This window comes from Pseudonaja textilis, chromosome 7 (genome assembly GCF_049901715.1).
Source record: "Pseudonaja textilis isolate UNSWEBS1 chromosome 7, rPseTex1.2, whole genome shotgun sequence".
In the NCBI taxonomy this organism is placed as follows: Eukaryota; Metazoa; Chordata; class Lepidosauria; order Squamata; family Elapidae; genus Pseudonaja; species Pseudonaja textilis.
This window is the reverse complement of record NC_141996.1, coordinates 44357013-44382229: the sequence shown is the minus strand read 5'-3', so window position 1 is coordinate 44382229 and position 25217 is coordinate 44357013. Positions and strand designations below refer to the sequence as shown.

The 25217-nt window shown below is 36.2% G+C and overlaps 1 protein-coding gene across 4 annotated transcripts in view; it reads left to right on the top strand.

Annotated features, from left to right (window-relative positions):
• SAMSN1 (SAM domain, SH3 domain and nuclear localization signals 1) overlaps nucleotides 1–25217 on the top strand; it is a 103823-nt gene that overhangs the window by 11892 nt on the left and 66714 nt on the right. For 3 of the 4 annotated variants that reach the window (XM_087937516.1, XM_087937515.1, XM_087937517.1), the window contains 5 exons: nucleotides 8310–8350; nucleotides 11996–12033; nucleotides 19450–19526; nucleotides 23194–23317; nucleotides 24354–24733. In XM_087937516.1, coding sequence (XP_087793642.1) covers nucleotides 8310–8350; nucleotides 11996–12033; nucleotides 19450–19526; nucleotides 23194–23317; nucleotides 24354–24733 — 660 coding nt within the window. The remainder of the gene's footprint in view (nucleotides 1–8309; nucleotides 8351–11995; nucleotides 12034–19449; nucleotides 19527–23193; nucleotides 23318–24353; nucleotides 24734–25217) is intronic. The other variant, XM_087937518.1, reaches the window with a different exon arrangement.

The window sequence follows — 25217 nt, the reverse complement described above, 5'->3', positions numbered from 1 at the left end:
GGGAAAAGGGGAGAAATTCATTTGGAAATAATAGGTTACCATAGCATATGGGGGAAAATGGTTTAAACAAGTCAAAATATCAGATATGACCATATATTCAGAACCTTGTTCCTTTTTTACATGCATTGCATATTTAAAAGATGAGGGTTTGGGTATGTATCTGCCACCTGATCAGACATGCCCACCCTTGGATGGCCTTGAAAGAGGAGTCAGAGTTTTAGAGAAAAAGTAGGAGTCCTGAATAAGAGGCAGCATAAGAAGGTAAATAAAGATAAGTCATGTCTTAAAGCAAGGGAGAGATTTCATAAGACGTGAAGGGCAAAGACCTTTAAAGATTGGCTAATGTGGAGATGAAGAGATGACTATTGTAGTTCACCTGTAAAAGAGTGCTCAGTACTTGCTAGCAGAGGAAGGATTAAGGACCACCAAAAAAGGAACATATGAAATTTGTAATGGCTAGCAAGGACAGATTTTGAAAAGGTTCAAATAACCAGAATAAAGAGTGTGACAGAATGCTCCATGATAAGTTTGCAAGACAACTGTGGTTTTAAAGGAAGAATGTGTGAATATCTATTGTGTCTTAAATTTATACTGATTTTTCAGCTGTTGAACATGTGAGAAAGAAAGATTGCTATCTCTAAGTCAGATTCTCAAGAATGAGGAATTTCTTTCCATTCATTCAGTATTTACTGTGGCTTGAAGATATCTGTGTAATGCTGTCCATTGATATGTGTAGATATTGGATCTGCAAGTAACAGTTATTACTGTTCCTAACCTAGAGCAATGGTAACAGGCTCACAGTCCAGATGCATCATGTGTAGGACATGCCCACCCCCAGTTTAGCGAAGTGGGAAAAAACTCATGATACATCACATGACAATAATGAGATGCTACGAGTTTGACACCCTGACCTAGTGTATTCTTTTTATTGGATGCCTCAGGAGAGAGGAAAATTTCTTACAGATACCCTTACTAAGAGAAGATATGTCTGGGAGAATCAAGATGAATTGATATAATAATAATAATAATAATAATAATAATAATAACAACAACAACAACAACAACAACAACAACAACAACAACAACAACAACAACATGCCCTTCATCCTCTCAACGACATTGATAGACTCTACCTACCAAGGCAAATAGGTGGGGGTGGAATGTTGCAAGTCCATTAAATAGTTGAAGAAAAAAAGGGGGGCTTTGGAAGAATATCAGAAGGACAATGAAAAAGATGCACTGAAGTTAATATGCCAGGAAGGCTTGCTGACTACCAGAGAGACCAAACTGGCCTACAAGAAAGATCAAATGAAGAACAGAACAGAGGCATAGGAAGACAAAGCACTACATGGCCAGTACATTAAAAAAAAAAATAGCAGGGAAAGCAGATAATAACAACATCTGGCAATGGTTAAGAGAGAAAAGTTAAAGAAAGGGACCTAGGGATTAATTCTGGCTGCATAAGACAAAGCTTTAAGGACAAATGTATACAAAGCTGGAATTGAGAAGATAGGAACAGACAACAAGTGTCTCCTATGCAAAGAAGCTGAAGAAACAGTGGACCACCTGGTAAACTGTTGCAAGAAGATTGCACAGACTACAAATTCAACTGTTCAGCAGCGACATCAAAATGAACTTTGGACTTGAAAAATGTGCTATATTATCCATGCAGCAAGGAATAATGGAAATAATAGAAGGAATAGAACTGGGAAAGGGAAGCTTAGTGAAAGCATTACCAAAGGATGAACCTTACAATTACCTGGGTATATTGGAAGCAGATAACATCTTGAATGGAAAAGTCAAAGAGTCAATGCAAAAGGAATACATCAGGAGGATTCGCAAAATATTAAAATGAAAGCTTAATACTAGAAACATAATTAAAGCCATTAATGTATGGGCAGTTCCAGTAATACACTACCCAGCTGGAATCATCAACTGAACTTTGGCTGAACTGGAAAACTTGGACCAGAAAATGTGCAAACTTTTGAATATGTACCACGCTTTACAGCCACAAAGTGACATCGACAGGTTGTACCTGCCAAGAAGAATAGGGGGCTATTGCAAATCCAACAGAGGGCTATTGCAAATCCATCAAACTGTAGAAGAAGAAAAATGAAGTTTGAATGACTATCTGAATCACAGTACAGAAAAATTGCTGTAGGCTGTGAAAACAGAGAATATTATAAAAACAATGGAAAAAAGGCAAAATATAAGGAAAAACAGCTGGATGACAGATTAAATGGATAAAAAAACCAAAGCTTTGCATGGGCAGCACCTGAAAAACATTGAGGAAAAATGTGATAACAACTTGATATGAGCATGGCTTAAGATGGGAACCATCAAGAAAGAAACTGAAGGTTTAATACTTGCTGCTCAAGAAGAAGCACTATAAACTAATGCCATGAAAGCAAAGATACAAAAAATCCACTGACAATCCAAACTGCCAACTTTGCAATGACAAAGTCAAAACTGTTTCACATTTAATATGGGAGTACAGCAAAATTGCGCAAACTGATTACAAAGCTAGACATGACCAAGTTGCTATATTAATCCACTTGTCATGATGTAAAAAATATGACTTACCTGTAGCTAAAAAGTCATGGGAACATAAAGTGGAAAAAGTTGTTGAAAATGAGAAGGTGAAGATCTTGTGGGACTTTTGAATACAGACAGATGGTCATTTGGAATACAACACGCCAGATATCACAGTTGTCGCAAACCAAAACGTACAATTCATTGATATCGCTGTACCAGGAGACGTCAGAGTAAAAGAAAAAGAACTGGAAAAAATAATGAAATATTGCAACCTGGCCATCGAAACTATGTGATTATGGATGAAACATGTAACAGTGATACCCATTGTCATCGAGGCACTTTGTACCATGTCCAAGAATTTTATAAAATACATCAAGAAATTTCAGCTTCCGACAATAACACCAGCAGAACTGCAAATAGTAGTGCTACTTGGAACATCGTACATCTTAAGAAAATACGTGGTTGATATCTAGGATGCTAGCAGCAACCCATATCAACTATTAGCGCCAGTCAATTATATTTGTGATACATTTTTAAACGTTCAGTTGACTGAGTTTCATGTTTAATGAATAAAAGATATAACAACAACAACAACAACAACAATAATAGTAGTAGTAGTAGTATTCTGGAAGTACAGTTACTACAGTATATAATCCTGTATTCTAATAAGAGTGTATCTTCTTAATATGCCAAGGTTGTTGAGAGTCAAAGTTTTCTATACTTGTTAATTACCATTATAACAATCACATCTAGCAGTCTTTATTTTTATGATAGGAGCACATATCTTCCATGTTTCTTACCTGTCCAATCAGAGGTGGTATTCAGCAGCTTCTGACCAGTTCTGGAGAACCTATAGTGGAGATTTTGAGTAGTTCAGAGAACTGGCAAATGTCACCTCTGACTGGCCCCGCCCCATCTATTCTCTGCCTCTCAAGTCCCAGCTGATTAGCTGGGTCTTCTTTTGTTGCCCTGCACAGGAGAACGGAGCTGGAAAGCAGATTAGTGAGGTGGGGAGGGAATTGAGATTTTACAGTATCCTTCCCCTGCCATGCCCACCAAACCACACCCACCCACCAAGCCACACCACAGAACCAGTAGTAAAAAAAATTGAATCCTACCACTGTTTTCCAAGGATGAAAAATGTGAAAGTTGGATTACAGCAAGGTCTGTATAATCCTATTTTGTTAATTCTGCTCTATATTGTACTTAAAGAATATGGTCCAGTTGTGCTGAGATATTCAGTGTAATGAAAGAATTGAAAAGAAAACATATAGTACCAATAGTTTTTTTTAAATGAAACCAGTGCTGACATTTATATTTTAAAATTGGTATTATTATATACTTTGATTTTTCAGTAAATATAAAAATCCACCTGTTAAACACCAGGAGGTATTTTCATCACCCTGTCCAATCACAAACTCATTTGACAAGTGCCAACAAGATGGTAATAAATAGGTGACACTGAGAACAAAATATGAATATGCTTAGGGGGGAAAAATCAAGTTGGTGGATATAAACAAAAATTCAGAAAATAAACCTCAAGGAAGAAAACACATTTTCATAAAACCTAGTAAATATTAAATGTGCTCAGTGCTGACAGAAAGTTGAAATAGGAACAAAAGTTGGTGGTGGGGGGAGAGAACAAAAGGACTGGTTTTTCATTTGTCAAAAAGTGAGGTACAGTATTGACTCATTTTTATATGCTTTTGTATTTTGTGCCCAAACATTTGCTTAAATGTATTCTTTATGAATAATTTTTGGGACAGAGCTGTGCCTGCTTTGAAAATATTTTGGAAAAAATATTTCAGAACTCATAGTGAGTACATTACCTCTACTATTTATTAAAACTGCCTCTCCCTCTCTTCCAATTTGCACAAAGCTGAAAAATATATATAAATATAAATGTTTTAATGGGCAAAGACATTAAATCAGCCATATAATATAATACTTAAAACATCTGCATCTTTTGATTCCAGCCTCCTGCAGAAGCCTGAAAAAAGAGGCAGCTCTTTTAATGAGAAGTTCTATACTTTCACACATGTGGTGAGCAGTGGTTGCCAAACAGGGGGCTGGGGACCAATGGTGGTCTGCAAGAAAATTTTGGTGGTCCGCAGATAAATTTCACCCCCAAAACACCCCTCCAAAAAAACAATTAATCCAGGCTGCACGGGAACACAAGGCTCTGCTGCCCACATGGCCCGTGGGAACACAAGGCTTATGTTGCTTGCATTGGGAACAACATGAGGTTGTGAGGAGAGTGGGGGAAAGGTGGAGGGAGGAGACTTGCCCCACACACCCCACACACCTCGCCTGGCTACTGGCCTGCTTCTTTCCACTTCTTTCTTCTTCTGCTTTTGTCTGCATGCAAGGAAAGCAGCAGAAGTCTTTTTTTTTCCTCTCTCCTAAACTCTGAGTGTTTTTGGGACCGTGCAATGCATCCTGCTCCAAGAGGCTGTGCCATTCTGGTGGAGTTGGGCAGAGAGAGAGAAAGACTTCTGCTGCTTCTGCTGCTTTTCTTGCATGAAGCCAAAAGTCTCTCTCTCTCTCTCCTTGAGAACAGAGCTGGAGACAGTATCCTGCAATCTCAAATAAAGAATGGGGTGGGGAATTTTCCTGCAGACTTTTTGGGGGATTTTCCCAGGGTTTCTGGTCCATGGGATTTAAAATTATAAGTTTGGTGGTCCCTGAAGTCCAAAAGATTGGTGACCCCTGTTCTAAAGCACTTCATAATATTGTTGGATTGTGTGTAGCTGTAATGAGTAATGGTTCTGAGACTTCCTTTTCTTCTTGTTTGATGGGATAAATCCAGCCTTCTCAATACCAGTTTTCTTTGTAAATCATTCTGTAGATGATTGGATTCAAGCTGTTGTTTCAATATCAGTGCCAAGAAGTAATTGTTCTATAATATATGTACTGCAATTTTGTCATTTGCATTTTTCTGGTTTTGAACAATGAATTTTTTGTTACAGGAATTCAAATATACATACAGTTCAAAATCAACCCTAAATGTTTATCTAAATATGATACAAAACTTGTGAGAGCAGCTTCAATCACAACAGCAAAGCATTACAGATTGATTTATGTATTATTGTATTATTTATGTATTAAATAATCTATGTATTATTTCCACATTTTGTGCCTGTAAAACAATCAGAATACTTTAGGAGTTCTTGCTTATAAGCAGAGAGCAACTCTACTATGTGAAGAATCCAGAAAAAGTGTTGAAGGGTTAAATCTAAATGAAAATGGATAATAAACATATTATCATAATATTTTGCATCCTTGCCACGGTCAATCGTGTTTTCACTTTATTAGAATAGAATAGAATTCTTTATTGGCCAATGTGATTGGACACACAATGAATTTATCTTGGTGCAAATGCTCTCAGTGTACATAAAAGAAAAGATACATTCATCAAGAGTCCAGAATCATAAGGTACAACACTTACTAGTCATAGGGTACAATAAGCAATCAAATCATACTAGGAAACAGTCAATATAAATCGTAAGGATACAAGCAACAAAGTTACAGTCATACAATCACAAGTGAGAGGGGATGGGTGATAAGGAGTGATGAGAAGATTAATAGTAATAGTAGTGCAGTCTTTGTAAATAGTTGGATAGTGTTGAGGGAATTGTTTAGCAGACTGATGGCATTCGAGAAAAAACTGTCCTTGTGTCTCGTTGTTCCGGTGTGCAGTGCTTTATAGCATCGTTGTGAGGGTAGGAGCTGAAACAGTTTTTGTCCGGGATGTAAGGGGTCTGTAAATATTTTCACAGCCCTCTTTTTGACTTGTGCAGTATACAGGTCCTCGAATGAAAGCAGGTTGGTTGTAACTGTTTTTTCTGCAGTCCTAATTACTCTCTGGAGTCTGTGTCTGTCTTGTTGGGTTACAGAACCAAACCAGACAGTTATAGAGGTGCAGATGAATTTCAATTTATTATGGGATAAGCTTTCATTGCTGCTTTTTCTTTAAAAGATTAATACTGCTCTCCCTCTCAACATTAGTTGATAAAGATATAGAAACAGATACTAATTTTTCAAAAGCCGATTTGTAATAATACCTTCAAGTAGTTATTGTGCTTCAAATATATTTTCTTATAGTAACTTGGAAAAATCAATGCTATGTGAATAAACAACTCACCAATTTCCAAGCTTGTATATAGTCTTACTGCAGAATAATAAATATATTTTAAAGAAGTATTGCGCTCCAATACTTTTCCTGCTCTGGTATTTTTTTTTTTTTTGCTTTGTTACATGTTCACCAGAGATGTGAAAAAGTTCCTTCTTTACATTTACATTTCCAACTTACATTTGAAATATCTTTTATATATTGGAGTAGGATTCACATCTAAATATGGAAGATTGTTAAAGTGAATATAAAGATAAAACCAGTGACTTTTCTTTTAGGTATAATGGATAAAGAACTTGGGGGGTGGAATTTTATTGTTAGATATACTCACAGCAGCAAAAATGCTCTATGCACAAAAAAGGAAAGATACTTTAATTTTTGCAATGGATGACTGGCTGGAAAAACTGATGGAATTAGCAGAGATGTTTTAACTGACTACCCTAATCAAAGAAAATAATACATCTTTATTTCTACTTAAAAACCACTTCTAGATTTTGTGCCTGAGTTGGGGAAAAAATGAAACTTTGACTTTGGGTTTTGCTGATTAGATAGATTTGTTGTTATAGAATTGACTAATATATATTACTAGCTTGATACCCATTCTTCACTACGAAACTATGTGGTTGGGCTTAGTTTTTGGGGAGGAAAATAAGTGGAGGAAATTATTCCTCTGCCTACCAGCATGCATCAGTATTCATCTGGCTAGCATCCTGTCTGTGTGTGAGAGTTGAGGGCTGTTTGGAAACTGAAACAGTATTTGCTGTGTGAGCAAGGAGAGGAGCCTGGGCATGGCTTAGCTCAACTGTTCTGTAATAAAGCTGCTTGGTGCTGTGAAACTAAAACTGAAACTAAAACTCCTGTCCTCTGCTTGTGTTTTGCATTTGGAACTGATTTCTTTTCAGGTGGGGAGGGGGAGTAGAAGTCCTTAGCATCAGAGCATGTTAATAATAATATACAAAATACGAATGCTCTGATAGTCATTTTGAAAAATCCTTTCTTGGTGAGCACCTAGAGGCCAAGAGGAACATATGTGCCATATTTAAACTTTGTAGGCGTTACGGTTCTGGAGATTTTGTGATGATGCATGAGCGGTATTTCACTTTTATATATATAATGTAAAAGTAAAAAGTTGCGACTGTATATTATTAGCTTTTTCTACTGGGCTAAAAAGATTTGGAAGTCAATGCTTTTTTTCCTTTGTACCCTTTTGCCGTAGACCTTTTCCTCTTCCCTATTTCCTCTCCTACCTTTGCAGTATTTTAATTTTTCTTTGTATTTTATATTTTGATAAACTAATTAAAATATTAGGAACAAAAATGGATTCTGTTAAAGAAGTGCTTTATAAACAAATTTTATTTATTGAGCTGTGTTGGTACTGTAGTTAGAATGCAGTACTGCAGGCTACTTCAGCTTCCTGCAATTTGGCAGTTCAAATCTCACCAGGCTCAAGGTTGACTTAGCCTTCCATCCATCTGAGGTTGGTAAGAGGAAGACCCAGATTGTTGGGGGCAATATGCTGACTTTGTAAACTGCTTAGAGATGGCTGTAAAGCACTGTGAAGGGGTATATAAGTCTAAGTACTATAAGTGCTATTCCTTCAAATAACTTGAAGGTAACCTTTTTTCTTCTCTTTTTCTCAAAGGAATGCACTAATGCTGAAAACACAGCAATAAAAGAAAAAAAGTAAGTGGAGATCGTTTGCACTGGATTGTTCCATTTGGTATCTTAAACTTATTCACTTACCTAGCCTCTGTTCTTTTTATGGAATGTGTAGACATCCTCTGGACAAGTGAATTTTGAAAACTAAAATAATTGCTCAGTTCATTGTCAGCTTTCTACCATTTTGTTTGCAATTATTTTGGCAGGATTACATATTGCAATGACTTGTATTTATTACAATTATTTTGTACACTTCAATGAAGGGGCTGAAATAGTGTTTCAAATAGTTAATATTAATCTGATTTTGGTTTACCCAAGTCCGGCTACCATGTCTAGTTTGCAAAACCTGGCTAAACGCTAGACGTAATAAGATGTAGACCTTTTTGTATCTTTATGCTACTGGTTGTTCACATTGTAGGGCCCGTTATTTTGTTCCAGAAGATTACATAATGATAATTTTTTTCTCAGAAAACTTCTACCACAATATCAATAAATTGATAATCTTCTGATAAATTTTCCCATCACTTTTCAACCAAACACAAATCAGTTTGCAAAATGAACTGAGATTAACTGTTAAGCCATTTTATTTTATTAAATAGTGACTTTGGACAAAGTGGTTGTTAAGTCTTAATAAATGGCCTTCTGAAAGTATTGAAGCTTGCAATGGTATTTTTCAAATAGGTGTCATCTATTCCCACTAAAATCTTATCTCCTACATGGTTACAAATAGATTCATTCTAAACAGCAGAAGGTGCTTCAGGCCTTCCATTGTGGGTGAAAAAAAGAAACTCTGGCTTGGGCATATATATCAGTTGGGGAGGGGGATCTTAATACATCTGTGGAATTATTCAGTTAGTGTAGAAGTTCCCATAAATTCCCAGCATGGAAGAGTTGTATCCATAGCTTTAGAGGAAAGTTTTATAGCATTGCATCTATTTTGTATGCTGTAGGTTGTATTACAAGACTTAATCTAATATAATGGTTAAAGACACTGGGCTAGAAACTGTGCATTCTAGGTCTGCCTTAAACACAAGGCAGGTCCCAGCAGTCAAGACTAACCTGAAGGCATGTTCCACTGTAGCCTTAGTAAGACCACTTCTAAAATACTATATCCAGTTTTGTCATCACACTATAAAAAGATATTGAGACTCTAGAAAAAGTGCAGAGAAGAGAAACCAGGATGATTAGGAGACTGGAGACTAAAACATATGAAGAACAGTTACAGGAACTGGGCATAGCTAGTCTAGTGAAGAGAAGGACCAGGGGAAACATGATAGCAGTGTTCCAATATCTGAGGGGCTGCCACAGAGAGAAAGGGTCAAGCTATTTTTCAAGGCACGCAAAGGCCAGACAAGGAATAATGGATGGAAACTGATCAAGGAGAGATTCAACCTAGAAATAAGGAGAAATTTTCTGACAATGAGAACAATCTACCAATGGAACAGCTTGCCTTCGGAAGTTGTGGAAGCTTCATCACTGGAGGCTTTCAAGAAGAGATTGGACTGCCATTTGTCAGAAATGGTATAGGGTCTCCTGCTTGGGCAGAAGGTTGGACTAGATGACTTACAAGGTCCCTTCCAACTCTGTTAATCTGTATCTGTGATTCTTCCAGCAAAAGTGAGGAAAATCATGTATCTAAAATCTTAGAATTATATTGAGTTAGAAAGAGAAAGGCTTAGAAAGGCTTGATTTAGATTAAAGCAGTCTCCTGTGTTATTTAACATTATAACTAAATGAAAACTCAAAAACACTGAAGTTAAATAGTAGAGGTAATTTGAATGTATAGCATTTTGAAAAATACATCTTCATAATGAGATGTTAAAATATTCTTTTCTGTTTATTACATATAAACAGATTATCTGCTCTTTTGTATCTAATTACTTTGTAGACAGCATAATCTGAGGTGAAACAATTGGTTTATCTGTCAGCTGTTTAGCAGTCAGAGAATGATCTGACCATGATTAGAGACAGATATTAATATCCATTGGTCTCAGAACATATCACTTCCAGTCTGAGACAAAAGTGAGGTGTAACATTTGGCCACCCACATGAGTCAGGGCTATGATGATTTGGAATAAACCAATGGTTGCCATGGTATCTATGAATACATGATATAATTTCTGAATTTCTGATTCAGTGTCAGAAGAAAAGCCTGGTACTTGTATTATCTGTAGTGTACTGCTTCTAGTCACATGCAAAGCCTCCAAAAAGAAGACAAAAGCCACTTCCTCTTCTTTCCTTTGGGCTCCTGTCTGATGCCAAATCTAAAACCCAGATGAGGAATCCCCTCCCCTTTTGTCCTCATGGGTCTTGACTGGTGCAAGCCAGAATTAAATTCTCACCCAGGATTTGATAACAGGCAGACTTGCCATTAAGTAATAGGAGTCATAGCACAAGGAAACAGATTCCTGATAAACTGCCTCTTTGAATGATAACAGCGAACTGAAAGCTCAGCATCTTGCCTTATTGGTCTCTGCACATCACTGTCTCAACCTACATTGTTTGTTCAAAACAGGATCCTTGGCAGTAACAATTCCAATTATCTACCCCCATCCTTTCCCCATCTCCTAAGGGGTTGCATTTACCAAAGCACAAGGCAACACATCTAAACACATACATTCCCAATAATCCAGCAATACAATCTATTCCATTCATCCCCAAGTTGGAGAGTTTCGGTTGGATCCTTACCACTGCAATAATCTCTCTTCTATCCTTCTCGTCTGCACTTCACTTCTACTTTTGCTCTCTGCTTCAACATAGTAAATAGGATAGCACCCTTCACCACACTTAGAACATCAAGAAATATAGACAGTGTATTTCCAAGTAACGTAGCATGCATAGTTCTGCAATTCAACAGAACTATGTGTGCTGCCCAACATGTACTGCCTCACTCTGTCTAATCATAGGATTGCCCTATCCTAGTCTGCTGCTGGAAGCTCACCGTGCTCTGCATGCTAAGTAAGAAATTGATCATAGGAAGTGGAGAATAGTCTCTACGGGGGTCCATAAGCATTAAAATGATTACTTGGATTGTTGGCAAATGGGAGAAGATAGATTTTGCTGCTGTAGGATTTTGAGGCCCTTGTATAAATATTCCAACCCAATTGCTGGTGACACAAATTTGTAGTCCTGGGAGGGAGGAAGCTTTAATACATATTAAGCTACTGAGCAGAAAACTATGACCAATCTGCTGCAAGTATCTAAAACTATGTAGTTAATTTATTTTTGTGTTACAGTCAATGAACTCTTCTCACAGCATACATTGCATATTATAAGTGAACTATATTTATGAAGGCTGAAGTGGGACTCAAATAAATTAGCTTCTTCCTAATTATTTGACAATTTTTTGTCAATTTATAATAGAGGAATAGAAAAATAATTTACTCATCCAAAGCTTTATAATAAATAATACAGTCCTTTCACAAATTTTCTAGGATATGCATTTTGTAGCTATGCATTTAATCCAAAAGGTCATGGTGTTTAAACTGTACAATGTAATATCAAGATAACATAGTGATTCTCTTCTTTAAATTTCAGAATAATTAAGTGAATGTTATTATAGCTGGTTGAACAGTTAGCCAGATGTTTAAATTGGATTTGGAAGTTTTAATCTACCTATCGAATTCTTCCAAAATATTATTATAATCATTTTATTTTCCATTCCTTTAGGTTCATCCAGGATCCCATGTCAGAAAATGAGGTATTTGGTCAGTAATTCATTTTTTGTTCCATTTTAGATGTTGTGTTGCTGGTGTTGTTTTTTTTGACATACCATTAAATAAGCATTCCAAACCCTTTGAAAAAGTGGATGCTAATTCAGAAGTTGATTGATTCAAAATTATATCACATTTAAGTTTTAATGACGTTATGCTTCCCAGAGACACAAGCCTGTATCTTGGGGATGGAGTGGGGACATCTTTGATTCATGGCTGTTGCTGAAAGAACAAGTAGGAGCTTTGGCCAGTTTAAATTAATACACCAGTTGTAGCCCTAAATGGAACAGGAGGTACTGAGTATAGTCATTCAAGCCTTTGGTAACCCACAAATGAATTATTGCAATTTGTTCCACATAAGGCCATGTAAGGCTGCTTTGAAAATCATCCAGAAAAAAACAAGTTACCTGTGAGTTACCAAATGCAATTAAGTTAGTAGTCACTACCAATAAAACCTTTTGTGGATTGTGGGCTCATAAAGAAAGCTTCTGCTTGCCAAATCTAGAGAACGACTTGCCTCAGAAATTGTGGTTTTTAAGAAGACATTGGACAACCATTTGTATGAAATGGTATAGGGCCATGATGGCAAACCTATGGCATGCATTCCACAGATGGCACACAGAGCCATTTGTGATGGCACAAATGACAAACTTACCTCACTGCACATGTGTGTGCCTCACAGCTGATTTTCAGCCAGTTGGAGACCTTTTTCGGCCTCCCAAAGGCTTGAAGAAGGCTTCTGCAGGCTTCAGCAAGCTTTGTAGACTGAAAACTAGCCCCATTTCATCACTTCTGATTTTTTCGCATTGCGCGCACATGCATACGAGACAGGGGTACGCATTGCCTTCTGGGTGCTGGCACACGAGTGCGAACATGCAAGCGTGCGCACAATTTTTGGCACAGGAGCCCAAAAAGGTTAGCCACCACAGGTATAGGGTTTCCTGCTTGAGCAGGAGGTTGAACTAGAAGACCTTCAAGATCCCTTCCAACTCTGTTATTTTGTTATTCAGAAGCAAATACTGTCTGCTGAAGATCTTATGTGTTATTTATTTACTTTGTATAATGACTCTGAGTAGCTAAAAATGAAAACAAGATAAAAGCAGAGTAAAAACACAACCAGCAATTAAAAACATAAATAACATAACACAGCATAAAATAGCAGCTAAGAACAAATGCAACACTTCACAATCGTTATAAGCAAATAGATTTTCTCAAAATATCAGGGCCCCAAATGTAACAGCAAAGACAGGGTTTTTAATGTCTTGAGAAAATGTAGCAAGTCTCATCTGGTGTGTGTGTGTGTGTGTGTGTATGAGAGAGAGAGAGACAGAGACAGAGACAGAGACAGAGAGGGCAAGGGGGAGGGGGTGTGTGTGGTGGCCGGACAGAAAAAACCTTCATTATGGATCTTGGTACTCTCACCAGATATAACGGAACAGTTTAAACACCATTGGAAAGTGACATTCCCATAAATAACCCAACCTTAAGACATGATGATCTTTGAAGGAACCAATAGCACCTTGAATTTTACCTGGAACAGTACTAGCAGCCACACAGCTTACAGTGCAGAGATGTCACATATGCCAAGCAATCAGCACCCATTACTTATCAAGCTACCACATTTTGCACCAACTGAAACTTCTAAATACTCTTCAAAGGCAGCCCTCAAAAGCATATTGTAGTAATCCAATTGGGAGATGATTAATGTGGATTGACAATAAACAGGGCTTCCTGGTTCAAGAATGAATGCAATTGACACACAATATGAAGATGGCTCAAAGACCTTTTCTTTGAGCAGGAGCCACAAATGCAGCTGAGTCCCCAAATTGAGCATAGGATCTGCCTGAGTAATTCAACCTCATTCAGAACAAGAGGTGGAAGGTCCTAAAGACTAAAGAGAGTCCTAAAACTCAAAGACACTTGGTCTTATAAGGGTTCCGTTGAAGCACGTTGTTCCCATAAAGAAATGTATATGCTACAGTGATCTAAGCTATGCCCCTATGGCATCACTCAGACAGTTTGGCATGGAGATATATAACTGGTTATCATCTGCATATTATTGATATCTTGTCCCAAACTGACAGATGACCTTACTCAGTTGCTTCGTATTGATATTAAGCAGGAGAAGAGAAAGCACTGAGTCCTGTGACACCTAAATAGCAGGGCTGCAGGTTTGAGCTCTTATCTCCTATCAACACCCACTGGCCCTGGAGGAAGGAAGAGAAACAGCACAATAAGTTCCACTCTCAACCCCTAAAGCCAATCCAGAACCATATCATGATCAATGGTATTGAAAACTGCTGAGAAGTAAAATAGAGCAAGGATAAATACAGCACTCAATTCCCATCTCACCAGACGGTATCCAGTAATATCTTAGTCTGACCTGGGCCTGAATCATTATAGTCCAGATAATTTAGAATCCTTTGAAACTACTGCACAACCACTTTCCCCATAACCTTTCGCCCCCAGGAAAAATATGGATCTAACATCAAGGTAGCTGAGCTACATCTGTCAAAACCCTATCCATCTCATCACATCCAATTAGCAACAAATTCTACCCAGATAACTAAGCCAGATAACTAACTCTTCCATGGGACCTGCTACCAAGCTAGAGTCTAACATATGTGATTCTGAGGAACTTTATCCATAAGATTCCTTGCAAATTCTTTGCTGCAATCCTATAGGTGAATCACTAAACCATGCACACCCACAAGGGTCTGAGTTACCCTAAACTAGACTGTCAGGCAGAAAAATATTGACATTCAGTACCGTTACCAGCATAACATATGCCTTAATAGCCATCATGGAATGGTGGGAGGGAGATCAGCAGTAGTCATCTTGTTTCACACAACTTGTCCCTAAGGCTAAGGCAACCATTTTCTCATGGTTTTTTTTAAAGGCAAATGAAGACTGGATAGTTTGGAAGGTCTTTGAAAGATGAATATGCACTATGCTCAGTACCATAATGGTTGACTGTATTATTTTAATATTACTACTAATAGTAATAGATTATCATGATGGGGATCATGACATGATGATTCCCCATTTTGTTGTGTTTAATCATGTACATTGGCTGGAAGGGGGCATGATGGTTCAGTGGTTAAAGTCGCTGAGTTTGTCCAAGATCTGAGTGCTACATGACAAGGTGAGCTCCCATTATTGCCCCAGCTCCTTGAAAGTGTGCAAATGCAAGTAGATAAATAGGTACCACCTCATTAGGAAGGTGCCAGTGTTCTATGTGCCTTGGTATGTATGTGTATAGTCATGTTGGACAGATGGAAGTTTCTTTGGATAACCTGGTCTCCTTCAGCCAAGAAATGGAGATCAGCACCATCCCCTAGAATCAGACAATACACTGTCCATATATTTTTGCTTGTCAGCCCAAACAACAAACATTAGTTTTGCACTTCTGGTGTAATTTCTGGAATTCTTGAGGAAGGACATTTAAATTATGATGTTCAAAAACATTTCATTTTTTGACAGCTTACTTTTACAAACTGATAATTTTCTACTCATTCCAAGCCATGTGGCTGAATTATTCATAAATTCTAAAATACAGGTTTTTGCTGAACACAGTTATATAATCCATAGCAATCCATCATGAAAAGCCTATTGAACGCTAGATTTTGCAGTTCAGCAGGATTTGCATTCTTTCAAATTCTCCTAAATAGGTGACAGTGAGTGGATAGTATTCACTCTAATGGTCCTTTCTAATAGTATAATTATACATTTTTGTACACAAAACTGGCATATTTCATGACAGCATTGTGGTAAAAACTATAAATATAGTTATCATATCACGCAAACATTTGGTTCCTTTATACTGCAACTAATTTGCCTGCTGGATAAACATCACCTTCCTTTTTTGCTAGGGAAGAATGTCATGGATATTGGAACTGTCCTAGCATAACCTAATTATGGGAAAGAACTCTCTGAAAAGCTACTGGGTCATGTTAAACTATCATTCTGCATTCACTACAAAATTTTCCTCTTATTTGCAAATTTGCAGAATTATTCATAACTAAGTTACATCTGAATGGCATCAAAATATTATAAAGTTTCTATTCTCAAAAGGCAAATGTATATTAACATAATAATAAAGGAACAGGTTACACTCAGTTAATTTACTTGTGGGAAAGTTTAGAGTTATACATATTAATGTAATACCTTACAATTTGGGTTTTAATTCCCCATTTTATGGGGTGGGGGGAAATAAATATATTGCATGACATCTATATATTTAATGACCAAAAAAACCACAATTCATGGAAAAAAGTCATGAATGTGACCAAACATGAGTATGAATATAGATTAAAGTCTAAATAATGGCTGTAAAGGTAGTGCAGTGGTAATAATTTTCTGTACTCCTTGGGTTTGCAGCGTGGTATGAAGTGGTCTTTTTAAACCCCTTTTTCCTTTGTTTCTCTATTTTTCTTGTCCCCTTTTTCCAAATTCAACTAATATAAGAATTAATGCTTGAACTCATTGGATGCTAGAATCTGATCAATAAAATCTTATAAACTCTAATATGGTTTATTCATAATAGATATAAAATAGTTCTATCATAACAGTTCTCTTATCCATGATTATAATAGCTGCTAAAGAAGTCTGACCTGCCAAGCACTCCAAAAGAACTCTGAAGGAAGCAGATTGTGTGGGCTTCAGGGTTGGTTATAATAATGAGATGGTTTTAATTACATTTGTAGGTGACCTCTTGTGGGATCATTTCATTCTGGCATTCTTTGATCTCTCAAAGGCAACCAATTATGGTATCAGTATGGTCTTTCTTTCTCTGAGGCCAATTCTGCTTGGCATTGATAATGGGAGAAAGATCTAGTCCTAAGCTTCAGCTTTTGAGGGTATGCAGGCCTCAAACTCTTTCCCTACCCTATTTAACTTCTACATGAAATCACGAGGTAGGATCATTTGTCAGCAGAAGATCACATATCATGTGATATCTAATGATATCTCTGGGCCCCAAGCATCCAAACGATGTTCCTCAGGTGCTATTCCAGTGTCTGGAAGCTGTGCAGATCTGGAAGAAGTTTCAGCTCAACCCTAATAAGACTGAGTAACTTTGGGTTTTATGACCCTTGGTATCCAGTAAACTTCTATCACTAATTCTGGGTTTGGTGACATTCCCCAGCAGAATTGGTATACCATCTAGAAATCCTTCTGGACTTACAGCTCCTGTTTAGACTAGAATAGAATGGAATGGAATGGAATGGAATGGATTGGAAGGGAAGGGAAGGGAAGGGAAGGGAAGGGAAGGGAAGAGAAGAGAAGAGAAGAGAAGAGAAGAGAAGAGAAGAGAAGAGAAGAGAAGAGAAGAGAAGAGAAGAGAAGAGAAGAGAAGAGAAGAGAAGAGAAGAGTTGAGTTGAGTTGGAAGGGACCTTGGAGATCTTCTGGTCCAACCCCTGCCTAGGCAGGAAACCCTACACCACTTCAGACAAATGGTTATTCAACATCTTTTTAAAAACTTCCAGTGTTGGGGCATTCACAACTTCTGGAGGCAAGTTGTTCCACTGATTAATTGTTCTAACTGTCAGGAAATATCTCCTTAGTTCTAAGTTGCTTCTCTCCTTGATTAGTTTCCACCCATCGCTTCTTGTCCTGCCATCAGGTGCTTTGGAGAATAGCTTGATTCCCTCTTCTTTGTGGCAGCCCCTGAGATTTTGGAATATTGGAATTGCTTGAGGAGCAATTGGCAGCTATGGCGAGAAAAGTCTCCGCATAAATATATCTTGTACACCAATTGTATCTCTTCCTAGATCAGGAGACACTGCTTATTATCATTCATACCCTAGTCACCTCTGATTGAGCTATTGCAAAACAGAACATTCAAAAACTTCAGATGATTCAGAATGCAGTGGCATGTGCAATATTGTGTACCCCATGGTACATTGATGTAAACACCACTGTTACATGAGCTGCACTGGTGCAATTCAAAGTGAGACTGATGAGATAACTGTAGTAACACACCTATTATTTTTGCTAACAATAGAACATGTTTAGATAGGTTTGACAATTGAGGGCTATGGGTGCAACTCTGCCTCCTAATCTTTGGATGTCTGCAGAAGACTGTGATAATGTCAGAAAAGTTGGGGAGAGGATTTCAATAGTTGAAAAAAGAATGTGAGGTGTTGCATGTGAGATGTCACATGAGGCAAAATACTTTCATTCCCATTTTGCAAAATCTCCACAAATGTAAAGAATGATCCAAATCATGATACTGATTTTCTGTCCAGAATAATATGTATGAAAGCAGCTTGTAAGGGTTTTTGAAGAGTTAAAAAAGAGAGAATGGAAGCAGTTTGCCTCCTAGTGGCTAGGTCTCAATTTCCTTTCTCCATCCTTAATTCTGAAATAATAAATATGTTTAAATCTGGACATGTTGTCATGAAATTTCAGTACAAAGATTTTTTGTGGATGCAAAAATGCTGGTGGCCCCATTGAGGACATGGATTGTGCAGCTTTGCAGGATTTAGATCAGAGCCAGTTCTATCACTGCTTAGTAAAGGCATTATTTTAAGAAAAAAAATCTGGATTACTTAAACCCCAACAGATAATAAACCAAGAATCTTACTTTAAAATATTATTAAAATCACACAGATGACAATCTCCAGAAATAGACTGAAGAATTTCTCATATTAAGAGTTTATTGTACTCAAGGAATGTACACTACTGAGCAGTAGAAATTAAAGGCCAAGGATAAAAGGAAATAAAATTAAATATGGTTTACCTCAATACCATTTACTATACCTTTGTATTTCTTTTTCTTTAATTTCATTAATTTATGATTGTTATATTTACTCCCCTTGTATTCCAAGTCACAATTTTTTCTATACTATGCTCATGATTTTAGTCAATTGCCACTTTCATATATTTTTAGTAAGAAGAAGGTGCAGATTAACTTACCAACTCATAGCAACACAACCTGCAGCATTCGCTACTAATGCTAAAGCACAATTCCAATCAGTTTTGATGCATTTTGGCCTGTAAAGACAAGTTTTACCAAAGCATTTGGCTAATCTATGCAGTTTTCAAATCCAAAACTACCTTACAAGTGAATGTTCTATTGCCCCATCTCATCCACAGAGCAGGTAGATGCAATAGATACACTTAGAATATATTATCATCACAGCATTTTAAGTGTGGACAACAAACCAAAATAAAATGAAGCTATGCTTGCAAAAATTGATCATATGAACATAATAATTCAAGAAGAAGCAGGAAAATAAGACTAAAGCTACTTAATAAAATCTTCTCCATTATCTTTTGTTTATTGTTTCAGTTTTTCTTTGTTAACAGTTTTATAAAATGAATATTTTAATAGAAAATATCAAATATTTCATAGATAATATATTTCCTCACAATAACCATTTGTAAATGTCATCCCTCATGGACAGAAAAAAATGAAGATTTTCTTATAGGAGAAAAGTCTTATCTGCTACAAGAACCAAGGAAAGAAGAAATCGCATGCCATGTAAGTCCTTTGTCTTAATTAGGTCCTTTCTCTTAAATCTTATCCTTAAGATTTAAGTAAGTCCTTTGTCTTAAATCTTATCCTTAAGATTTTTTTCTGTCTTTGAGAAAATTGGGACTTTCTGCAATGTATTAATTTTCTGCAATGTGGAACAATACTGTATTTAGTAATGGGGTTGTGTGACTGATGTGCAATCAAAGTTTGGATGTGAAATGAAACTCACAAATGTACAGCCTTTTTTAAATTACCTGCTCCAATTTTAAAAGAATACTTTCCTGGTTATATGCCTTGCAGTATTCAAAACAGGTAGACGTGATGAAAATGCAATTAGGGTGTTGGATCTGCCTATTGCTATTAGTTGCTTTAAACTGCTGTAGCCATGCCCCCTTTCTGTAATTCTTCAATATTGCTTCCTAGGGCCATTCTATGTTTGGCAGTAGAATTGTATGGTTCTTCCAAATAAGCTCTTCACTAGTTTACTTCATTAAATTAGCCCAACTTTTTTTTTTTTTTTTTTTTTTTTTGTAAGCCAGGGGGAAAAAATGTCACTGCTTTTAGGAATCCTTTTGTGTAAAGTAAGGCTTTATGAGCAGAAGGTTGCTGTGCAGATGTTATTTCTGAAGCACCTTTTCTTAATTATTTTGAAAAGCTACAGACCACTAGCCATAGATCAAGATACTGGCAGGTTTCTTGATTACATTGGGTGCATATGTTGGTTTTTAGTAAGATTGTAAATAAACTTAGAAATGAGTTTTTGGACAAAACAGTCATCTCTTTGCAGGCCACAAAGTAAGGAGGCAGGACAACAAATAAGGCAGAAAGCATTAGAATCAACCCTCTTATCACATTTGACTACTGTGCTGCTGCTGCTTTCCGAGCTGGAATCACAGGCTGTAAGGCAACATGCCAAGTGTAATTTGGAAGATGATCAGACTGGAAGTGGACATCAATTGAAGCAGGAAAGCAAATGGATTAGGTTGGGACAGCATTGGCTTGTGGGTGGTGATTGCCAAGGTGTGGCAAGCATTAATCTTATTTAGTGAGATCCTTTCTTTTTATGTGGATTTCTTGCATGCAGCCTTTTATATAAACCATGGTAGCATTAAATCAGTGTGCTGGAATTTCAATCTGGCAAGCTTGGAGTTGATATATATATGTCCAAAATGTTTTTCAACACTTATAAACAGTGTTGTTTATACGCTGTGTCTCTAGACACTCTACACTAATTAATCCATTGGTATGAGAAATTAAAGAACCCTGACCCTAGAGTCTCTGTATAATAATAAAGAAGTAATTAACAATTCATCAGTTTCAGAACATTAAGGAACAAAGTGGCACAAAACAAACAGGTATTGTTACTGATGACAGGACTATTAATAATTCAGAAATGTGGAGTATGAGGAAAAGATACTGGGGGTTCATTTCCTTACCATTTTTCTTCCTGACCTATTTGGTGAATTATTATTTAGATGTTTACAATAACAGAAGTAACAAAAATATAACTAGAGAAATCTGACATTGCCTGCTGTAGATTTGGGAGGTATCTGGACATATTCTCAGTAGGTTTTAATCTGCTATAGGCCTACTGTAACTTTACATTATTGTCATCACTAATTAATGGAAAAGTGAAATATAAGTAAAACTAATTAATACTGTTCACATGATTTCTGCAAAATTATACAACTTCAAATAACAGCTTTATATTATGATGATTATGGCACAGCAAAATGTTTAATGATTGGCTTAATTCATTGTAATAGCCTTTCTCAATGACAATTTCCTGAAATTGAAATAATTCCTTGTTTCCCAATAAGGAAAAAAAAATAGCATAACATTTCACAAATATCTTAATAGACCAAGAAGAAAACATTTCCAGAGAAATGGGAAATTACCACACATCTTTTAAGAAACATTAATTTATTATTCTGAAAGTGCTGTTTCAAAGAAAATTTTAAACATTGCTTTGATATGTAAAAGTAGAGTATATACGAATGTATATAATTTAGGGGCTTAGGTTACTACTGGATATCCTACAGTGAATTTAAATCTGTTGACAAATGGCTTCTGTTAAGATGCAATATTCTTGAGAGATATTAATATGAAAGTACTGCTTTTATTTGGAGCTAATTAATAGTAGTTCTTTTATTACAACAATATTTAAGTGGTACATAAGTTATTTTTTCTCCAAATGAGTGAGGCATATAAACTAGAGCAAGTAATAATACACTGTATTGGGTATTACTGGAGTAAGAAGCGGGTATAAGTAAATAAATAAGTGGATAGCAAGATGGGTGGCATATAAATTTAATTGATAAATAAATACAAATAAGCTATCCCTTTTTCTGGAAATTTAGTAACTAAATAAATAAAATTGTTAAATAATATACTTCAGGTATAAACTCCAGTCTTAGTTTCGTGTAATTTTGTTTTTAATTTCCATAATTCTTGCCTTGAATCCTGGATGGATCAACAAATTTTCCTTTGTTTTCTTTTCCTTTGCCTCTATTTTTACATGATGGCTGTTTCTAAAAGGAATATTCTTCATCCATTGGTATAATTTTGAGTTAAAATGCAAGCCCAAACTTCTGGACTACAAAATTCCAGATGACCAAGTATTTAGCAGCAAAATATATAGGATATTCTTGTAGTCTATTTGTCATCTCTATTTTTTCAGTTGGATTCAGTAGGTTTTAATTTTATTGATCATATTTGTGAAGCTGCCCATCTCACATAGTGATTCTCGGAAGCACACAGAATAAAGCAAAATGCATATAAGCAAAATACACAGAAAACCAATAAAATCACAATTTAAATTATAAACAAAAACAAGGTAAAAAATTAAAATGATGGCCATTATACAATGAGTGCATCAGTTAACAATCATCTAACCATCCAGCAGGCTTCATTCTACCATGGGATTACCAAGCTCATTGACAAAATCGTGTTTTGAAGCCCTTACAGAAGGCCACAGCATTGGGACTAACCGTAGGAGGAATGATGTTGGACAGGGTGAGGGCTATGGCAGAAAATGATTTCCTCTTAGAACTCACCAGATAAAACTTCCTGTGACAGGATTCACAATATGCATCTCCTGCCAGATCTGATGGGACAGGTAGAGGTCAGTGGGGAGAGGCTGCCCCTTAACCTGTTTCCATGCCGTGTGGGACTTTAAAGATCATAATCAGCACCTTAAATAACCAATTCAGCTCATGTAACAGAAGTTTAGTACGTGCCATTCTTGAAGCATGTGATGTTTTGGGAGCATACATTATTTACCTGTGCCGCTGTATTTTGCACCAGCTAAAGCTTCCAGATACTTTTCATGTGATCCCATGTAGCATGCATTACAGTAGTCCATCTGGGAGGTGATTAGGACCTGAGTGAATGGAAGTAGAGCTACCAATTTATGAATGCCTTTATTGGTCATTTCACAGCAGAACTTGCTCTGACATTTGGAAAATTATATTAATCCACATAGAAATAAAATTCATGGGACTCCATATGTTTTCTACAAAGGTGTTTTTAGATTGCCTTTTTGCAATTAGTTTCAGGCAATCCTGGGTTTAGCGCAGTAGTGAGCAAGCTGGATTAATTATATGTAGGAAATCTTTCTTTCTTAAAATCTTGGAAGAAAAAAAATCACTTAAATATGAATTTATTACTTTAGGTTACAGATTCGGATGAAAATCAAGCTGAAACAATGGGAACATTGAAACGGTTGCAGAAGTTAGTTCGAAATAAAAAGGACAGTATACACAGTTTAGATGACATCAAGCATATATTATCATCCAGTGAGTAAAATGATTTAATTTCAATCTATGTGAAATTAAATGTATTCATAAAATTCATTTCAATATTCAAATTTAGAATATAGCTTCCAACCTATGGACACAGCTCAAATAAAACATTAAGCAACCAATGAGATTTATACGTTTTAGAAAAATAAAAATAAAGAAAATGCATCCAACTCCCAACAACAAAATGCAAGCATTCTCATCACAGATTTACAAACTAAGTATACTATGCAAGTAAATTACTGTTTAGGAATAAATAAACATTATTTATTTTACAGGATTTATAGGTTGGTCCTGTCAAAAGTGATTCTGAGCTGAGTACCCTCTCAATAACTCTGATTAAAATACTGAATTTAATCAGCAAATCAAAACCATAGCATCAGAACATAAGATTTTGTGAGTAATTGAAATCAATCATCAACCACCAATTAAAACTTTAAAACACTGTGTTGAGTAGCACCAAGCAAACTCAAAATATTGTATATGCAGACAATACGTTTTTCAACAGAACAATAAGTGTGAGTTATTGTAGAAAATTTCTGCACTGATATTTTCAGTTTAGTTTTGTGGAACTGACATATCTTTTCACTTTCATGATCATCAGTCATCCATGTAAAGATTTTTATGTAATAGATATGCAAGCTGAAATAATTTAGTTAGTCTTCTGGTTGAACCCTTTCAACATTGTTTGTATCTCTAGTAATGATTTAATTATATTTTACTGTTTAACATGGTACAATGATATTTTAAAATATATAATTGATATTTATATTTTTATCCAAGTTTTTGTATATTACCTTGATAACACCTGAGAATAGACAAGATATAACTATTATCAATCAATTAATGATAATGTCTGAAATTACCAGGTTTTTATTATTTTATTCTTTATGTGTTTTTTTAGTTTATTATTTTTAAAATGTATCTGTTCTTGCAGAAGACAAGAGTATTAAATAAATTAGCTAAGTATGTGAAAATAAATAAATAAACCAAGCATTATTTCAATTTTTTTAAAAAAAATATTCTTTTCAAGATATATCATCACAAGATCCTGGATTTTCTGAAGGTGAAGATGAAGCTTCAATTTCATGTATGAAATTAACAAAATACCAGGAAAAAAAAATATTGAAAGAGAGCACAAGATTAAAGGCAGAAATTGAGCCTAAAACAGATCTTCTCTCAGCATTGCTGGATACAACTTACATTTCTGGAATTAACAACCTAGGAAATAATGATACTTGTTCTGAAATGGAATTTCAGCTCTGGAGTGACTGGAAACCTTTCCCAGATACTCAACTGGCTCCCTATGATTTCTTCACCACAAGGATAGAAGAGTGGGGGAAATGTACTTGTTGTTCACATCAGCCACAACTTACAAGCTCTGTCACAGATATAGATCTCCCAAATTCATGGGTAAGTTTTCTTACAAACATGTAGATCATTTCCTTTTTCACTGTTTATTAGCATAGATGTCCCTTAAATCAGAGAAATATTAGCATATATACATACATGTATACATACATACATGTTCTGTCTCACTTGTAGCCACAAGTGAGAGTCCAAATGTCCCAAAGAAATAAACACGAACAAATAATACCAGAAACCACAGAGTTAACTTTTCTCTGTAATCGTCGTTGGCAGCTTTCCCAGAAACTGTCTTCAAGCTGAGATAACGAGCCGCAGAGGGCTTCTTCAAAGCTACGCAGTAAATAACGAAGTTTGATCCAGACAAGGATCGTTAATTAACACGCCTCCTTATATTCCTTGAAGGGGCGTGTCAGTCTCTCTAATTAGTCTCTGACTTGACATTTCTTTTCAAATTGTGCTTGACGTCTCAACCTGTGTCTAGTCCTTGCATCAACCCAACATTCATCATCACTCAAGGACTCTGGTATGT